Genomic DNA, 6,380 nt, shown 5'->3' on the forward strand with positions numbered 1-6,380 from the left:
CTTTTCAAGCCATTGCAGGACCTTCGCTCACAGCAGCATTTTCTGCATCACCTCATTTGCTCAGAGATTTCTTTTTTTGGTCTTCTCTGCAGTTTTTCTCACAGGCTCTGGTGTGGCAGGCTTCAGCAATAGAACTGCTGCTTTGCGGGACAGTGTGGTCCAGCCATGTCTCCTCACATCACCACAGCCATACACACATGCCCCCACAAGAAGCCTTTGCTGCACTTGCTCCTCTGGTGGTGGCAGCTCAGCTTTCCACCGGAGGCAGTGAGCAGGTAGAGAAAGCTGCTTAGGAAGCATTCACTACTTGAAAGTCTTTCTTACAAGGAAGGACTGGGCAAAAGGCAATAGCCCAGATAGATCCTTGGTACCTATAGGCAAACTATAGGTATCTATAGGCCAGACTTGGTCCCTGGCAATCTATCAATTATGATTGAAAGATCAGAAGCATATTTGAAGTGTGGCATGTGTGCTACGGACAGGTTGACAGACCTCAAAAGGTTACGGGTGATGGGAAATCATCCCTTAACCAAGAACGGTCCTTACAAGATAGATGAGAGATTGTATCTGGTTTCAATTCTATTTGCTGCTTCATCTGGAATTCAAGAAAAATCACCAGCAATGAAATTCAAGAGAGACACCTAGTTTGACAGAGTAGAAAATAATGAGTGGGACAAGACAGGCACGCAGACGCACGGTTGTTTATTGAGGCAAAAGCATTAGAACCAAAACTAAGAAAGACCAAGACATGTTTTTTCCTGAAAAGCAGGTGCTTAAAGAAAGATTTTATGTCATTGTTATTGTGGGTGAAGAGATGAACTTATGCCCCTAGTGCAACAGCACGTCAAAGAAGAGATTAATGAGGCCCTCACATGGACAAAAGAACAGCAAGAGGAACAGCTTCTAGTTTCTGCGAACAGAGATGATGAAACTGGTACCACAGTGTTGCCTGCTCACCTGATGTTCGCATTTTTAACGGACTGCAAGTAAACTGAAGAGAAGACTTACATGATCTGCTGAGCAATAACAAGTACCAGAGGGATGTCTCCCAGTGACAGATTTAAAAATCTCCACAGATGCAGCTTGTGAAAGACAACTGAGAAGCTAATTCTCATACAAGTACTTTATTCTGGTGAAACATGAAAACATGAAGACATCTCATGCTGTCTTCACATCAAGCTTTTCTGGAAGAAACGCTTCAGCCAAATGTAAGTTATTGGGCAAAGTAACAATGTCAGAGGCATACAGGGTAGCAGTAAATAGCATAACTGAAAGAAAAGATATACCTGTGTCTGGAATAATACAGGAGGTCAACCTAGATGACCTATCACTTCTCCTGGACTGAGATCTATGACCCCTTCCTACCCTCCCAACCATCTCCTGTAGCTTTCTTGTTTCTGCTTCTCTTAGTGACTCTTCAGTTCCTCCTGCTAACAAGCAAGCAGCCTCTCCTGTTGAGAAACGGCTTTTACTTCTGCTTGGCTGGCCTCTTCTGGGACATAGAGGAGAGCAGCACTTGCCAGCTGCTAGCACAGCTGTTCTACTGGCAGGACTCAAAACCATCCCATTTGGCTAGCACATGTCCTCTGTGCTCTTTTCTCCCACCCCAGGATCCCGCAAAAGACAGATAGGGCCCACCGCATTCAGGAGAAATTCATAGAAGCTGCAGAGCTTCCTGCTGCGACAAGAACCATGGTAAACCTCCACACCCTCTGCCCTTACACCACACACACATGTACACATCCTACTTCTTATTTGATATTTTGACCACTATTACCGTTTGTTGTCAGTGGTAGGACGTAGATTTGCTGTACACAAAACCCGCTACAGGAGACATCAAGCAAAAAGGTAGCGTGAATCAATATGCCTTCATTTCTTTTCTTAGCAAGGTAAGTAGGAGTTCGGAAGATCAAATAAATAATGAATAAAAGGAGCCTTCCCTACACTAAATCTATACGGCTCATTTCTTCTACAATTACATACCATAAGTTGCAAAATTAGTTATCTGGCAGAGATGGACGAGAAACACACCTCCCACACACACCCCAAGTGCTTTCCTCCTCTCCGCTCACTACAGATGATCCCTTGATTATTTTTTTCTGAGATTAAGATGCATTTTACAACCCATAAGAAAGAACAAGGATTCTGCTGAATGAGAGCTGCTTAGTGGCATCTACTTTTATTGGGTAAGATGAAGCTGCTTTAACTCAGTGATCAGGCTCTCAGTGGAAACTTTGCATTTGCTCACACATTATAAGATGTGTCTAATTTTATTTCTGAGTTTAAAGGATCATCTCTGATGAGCATCGAGGAGAGAACCACTTGTGATACAATCTGTAAGGAAGTACGAAGTTTCCGTTAAGAGACACAGCTACCTTGTGACATCTGTTTTTTGCAGCTGCTGGATACTGCTGTGTAGGCAGCGCCTCCCTGACAGAGCTACCTGGTGAGAAGCAAGTGATTCTGCACCCTTAGAGCAAAGAAGCTTCTTCACATCATCTGAGAAGAAAGGAGGAGAAAAGGTAAAATTCGCAAAATGCAGTTGCTGAAACAGTTGTGTATCATGTATACTCACTATGTGTGTGACTGTAATGCTTTTTCATTTACCTTTTGCTGCCATTTAGGCAATTTTTAAAGCAGTTTTAAGAACTCACGCATCGTCAGAAGTGGGTGCATGTGCGTTAGGCGAGCGTATGTTTTCAGTTTTAAACATTTAAGTATATTATGCTGAAGCTAGGTTAGATTCAGGTATGTCTAGGTGCACTTGTTGCAAAGCTGTCGTCTCTAGACCACTGGTGTCAAACAGTTTTGTCCCTGTGACCTGTAATTCTGATTAAATTCCTCTCCATCTATAATGGAACAGAACTGTAGGGTGGAGAGGTGTCATGCCTAGGGCTATACACAGCCGGGGGCACATTAATGCTAGTCAACGTTCCTTGTTATGTAGCAGCAACATACAGTGCAAAGACAAATAAAGCAATGATACTCACTTTTCTTCTGCTCTCCATTCATAAAAATAAAGACAAAGGGGAAGGACATAACTCAGAAGAATTCTAGTATGTTAGGCTAAAAAAAATCACACTTGCTGTGATGTAAATACACCCAGTAATATATTTGCACTGTGTCCAAGTTACTTACCTTGAAGTAACATCACTTAAAATTCTGTCTCTGCCTATTAGAAAAGGGCATACCTACGAAAATGACAAATTCCTGTTATTCATTTAGCTACTGAAGACAGCGCTTACTGAAAACTCATGTCAGCTTTCAGTAAGCGTAATTTCATTAGAAGGAAGAGTCAGATGCATTTGTATTACTGTCTTCTTGCGGTGATGTTTGCCTGACTGGAAAGGTGGGTGGAATCCTGAACTGCTATGAACAGAGGCTTTGCTTTTTACCTTATTCCACACAGGATTTATATGTCTGATTTGGTATCTGTGGTCCATATCTTTCATTCTTATTTGCTTTCCTTTCCGCCATCTGAACAGTCTTCCATGTGCTTGACATCCAAGTTGCAGAGTTTTCCAAGGATCGAGCATATGCGTGTTAAGGACAGTACATTTTGCAAGTGTGCATATGCATCCCATAATGCTTAAATTGTCTTTGAGAACCTGTAATGAGAAGTGTGCTGGAACTGCAAGTTAGTCATTGCTAGTGATTCAGGTTTGTGGACTAACCACACAGTCTTCACGGACTGAAAGTCACTGACATTTTTATATTCTTTCCTTCTCAGGAACTGGGGAAAAAAACATGAGTTCTTCAAGTACAGAGCCCTTTGAAGTTGAAACCTCAACCTTATATGACTATTACGATAATTATAACGATGCTCCAAAACCATGCAGTAAGGAAAGCGTCAAGAGGTTTGCAGCCTCCTTCCTACCTGTTCTGTATACCCTAGTGTTCCTGGTCGGGCTCACGGGAAACATTCTGGTCATTGTGGTCCTCTTCAAATACAAGAGGCTGAAGAGCATGACTGATGTGTACCTACTAAACCTCGCCATCTCAGATCTGCTCTTTGTTTTGTCCTTGCCGTTCTGGTCTTATTTCACGATAGACCAATGGGTTTTTGGAACTCCCTGGTGTAAAGTCATTTCGTGGATCTACCTGGTTGGGTTTTATAGTGGGATATTTTTTATTATGCTTATGAGCATAGACAGATACCTGGCAATTGTTCGTGCAGTGTTTTCCTTGAAAGCAAGGACTGCCTTCCACGGCTTGATTACTAGCCTTATTGTATGGCTAGTAGCTCTTTCAGCCTCAGTTCCAGAACTTGTATTTAGAGAATCTTTTAACGAACATAACCATACTACCTGCAAGCCGAGATATCCAGGCAATTTCACGACATGGAAACTTTTTTCCACTTTGGAAATCAACATTTTAGGGCTCCTAATCCCTTTTATAGTTATGACATTTTGCTACTCCATGATCATTAAAACATTAGCTCACTGTAGAAATGAGAAAAAGAATAAGGCTGTGAGGATGATCTTTGCTGTCATGATTGTGTTTTTCTTCTTTTGGACCCCTTACAACATTGTTATTTTCTTACAACTGCTGGAAATTACGGGAGTCATTAGAGACTGTCAAGTGAGCAGGAGTCTGGACTATGCTCTCCAGGTAACAGAAATCCTTGGCCTTTTTCACTGTTGCCTCAATCCAGTCATCTACTTCTTCATGGGGGAAAAATTTAAGAAGTACGTGAAGATGCTCTTTAAGAACTGGCGGTTACCCGGAGATATCTGCAAGTGGTGTGGGGTTCACATCACTTACCACACTGAATCTACCAGTTCATTCCACACACAATCCACGGGGGATCAAGACGCTCTGTAACGTGTTTCAGACCAACCGCTGAACTGACCAGCGAGCAAACTGACAAAAGCAGGAACTTTGAAAAGCTAAGCAAATGCACATGCATTTAACGATAAGCTAGTGCCGGATAATTACTTACTTCAGCTTTTACTTCTGCCTCTAGATTTTCTAAATATTATGACAGAAGGTGTCCTAGATGTGAAACGTGGGAGATGGACGTGCATGTTTTATCTGCTGTGATTACAAATCACTGCTCGGATGTAACAGCAGCCTCAGTTCTCCGCAAAGCACTGTGCCCTGTTGCTTCTTTTTCCACCAGCACCAAGACAGAGGTTGGCCTGCATGGAGGGGCAGAGGAGAGACAGCTGCTTGTCCTCAGCACATGCATTTGGAAAATATATTCATTTATTCAAGAGGGATGGTTGTTACCATATTTTTTTATTCTACAGTTGATCTGAGTAGAGCTTGTTTGCTCTGACTCTTAGCGAGCTATTAACAGTACCTGCTACTGTAAAATCTTTCATCTCGGGGAGAGGATGCACCCTCTGCCGTTAAGAAAAAGGACACAAAATACATTCTTCATGTGCACGAAGACGCAAAGCAAATGCATTACATGGCATTATAGACATGTTTTCTCTTAGGTATCCAAATTGCCATATATACCTATGTGTAGGTGTATATATAGACATTTTGAATTACCTTATCTCTGTAATTCAGGATAGCAATTCTGTATTTTAATTAACATAGAAAAAGTTTAAAATATTTTTGAATAAAAGTGTTTTAAAGCATTTATTTTCCAGCATGTGTGAATAAATTTGAAGCATCTTGATTGAAAGTATATCTTTTAAAGAGAATGTTCTTTGTTCCAAAAGTACTTAACCCCAAAACTCAATTTTCATTCATTGGAGACATATCTGGCAAACGAAAAGAAAGTAAAAACAGAGATTGTGTAGCAAAGGTCTGTCATAACTTAGAAACCACATAAAGAATCCTGGCATTTGATAACAGCAAAATGTGAAGAGTATGATGCCCCAGTAGCCGCTTGCAGATCTACATGATATTAATCAGAGATCTGGAACAGGAAGGATATTCACCCAGCAATGTTTAGATTTTGGCACAAAAACGATTTTAAAAAGCGGCAAAAATCAGTAATGTGGTAGCAGATAAAGTAAGAGCTTAAAAATACGTAAGAGCTTAAAAATACGTAAGAGTTGAAAAATACGTAAGAGTTGAAAAATACGTAAGAGTTGAAAAATACGTAAGAGTTGAAAAATACGTAAGAGTTGAAAAATACGTAAGAGTTGAAAAATACGTAAGAGTTGAAAAATAAGTATTGGAAGATATTCCTGGTGTGTCTTTTGCTGGATGACAACCATTCATCAGGAAGACTTATTTTTCTTAGGCTGTCAATAACAAGGTGCCTGCTCAGGCATGGCTCCAAAGAGCAGACAAGACATTAAAATGCATCAGGAAACGGCTGGAGAAGAAATGTAAAAATATCATAGTGCCATTGTTCTCATCATCCTAAATAAGAAACGTAAGTGGAAGCTCACCTCCACATGACCTCTCTCATGATA

At 41.0% G+C, this 6,380-nt stretch overlaps 1 protein-coding gene across 1 annotated transcript; it reads left to right on the forward strand.

Moving 5' to 3' along the window:
• The first annotated feature begins 1,798 nt into the window (after window positions 1-1,798).
• Window positions 1,799-5,591, forward strand: CCR4 (C-C motif chemokine receptor 4). The gene is made up of 3 exons (XM_074575278.1): window positions 1,799-1,848; window positions 2,399-2,522; window positions 3,731-5,591. Exon 3 carries the CDS (start codon window positions 3,748-3,750, stop codon window positions 4,822-4,824), a length of 1,077 nt encoding a protein of 358 aa, XP_074431379.1. The 5' UTR covers window positions 1,799-1,848; window positions 2,399-2,522; window positions 3,731-3,747; the 3' UTR covers window positions 4,825-5,591.
• The last annotated feature ends 789 nt before the right edge of the window (window positions 5,592-6,380 follow it).

The sequence above is a fragment of the Larus michahellis genome, chromosome 2 (assembly GCF_964199755.1).
Source record: "Larus michahellis chromosome 2, bLarMic1.1, whole genome shotgun sequence".
Lineage (NCBI taxonomy): Eukaryota > Metazoa > Chordata > Aves > Charadriiformes > Laridae > Larus > Larus michahellis.

Coding starts and splice junctions, on each gene's coding strand:
- CCR4 (XM_074575278.1), top strand. CDS start 3,748: ATGAGTTCTTCAAGTACAGAGCCCTTTGAAGTTGAAACCTCAACCTTA.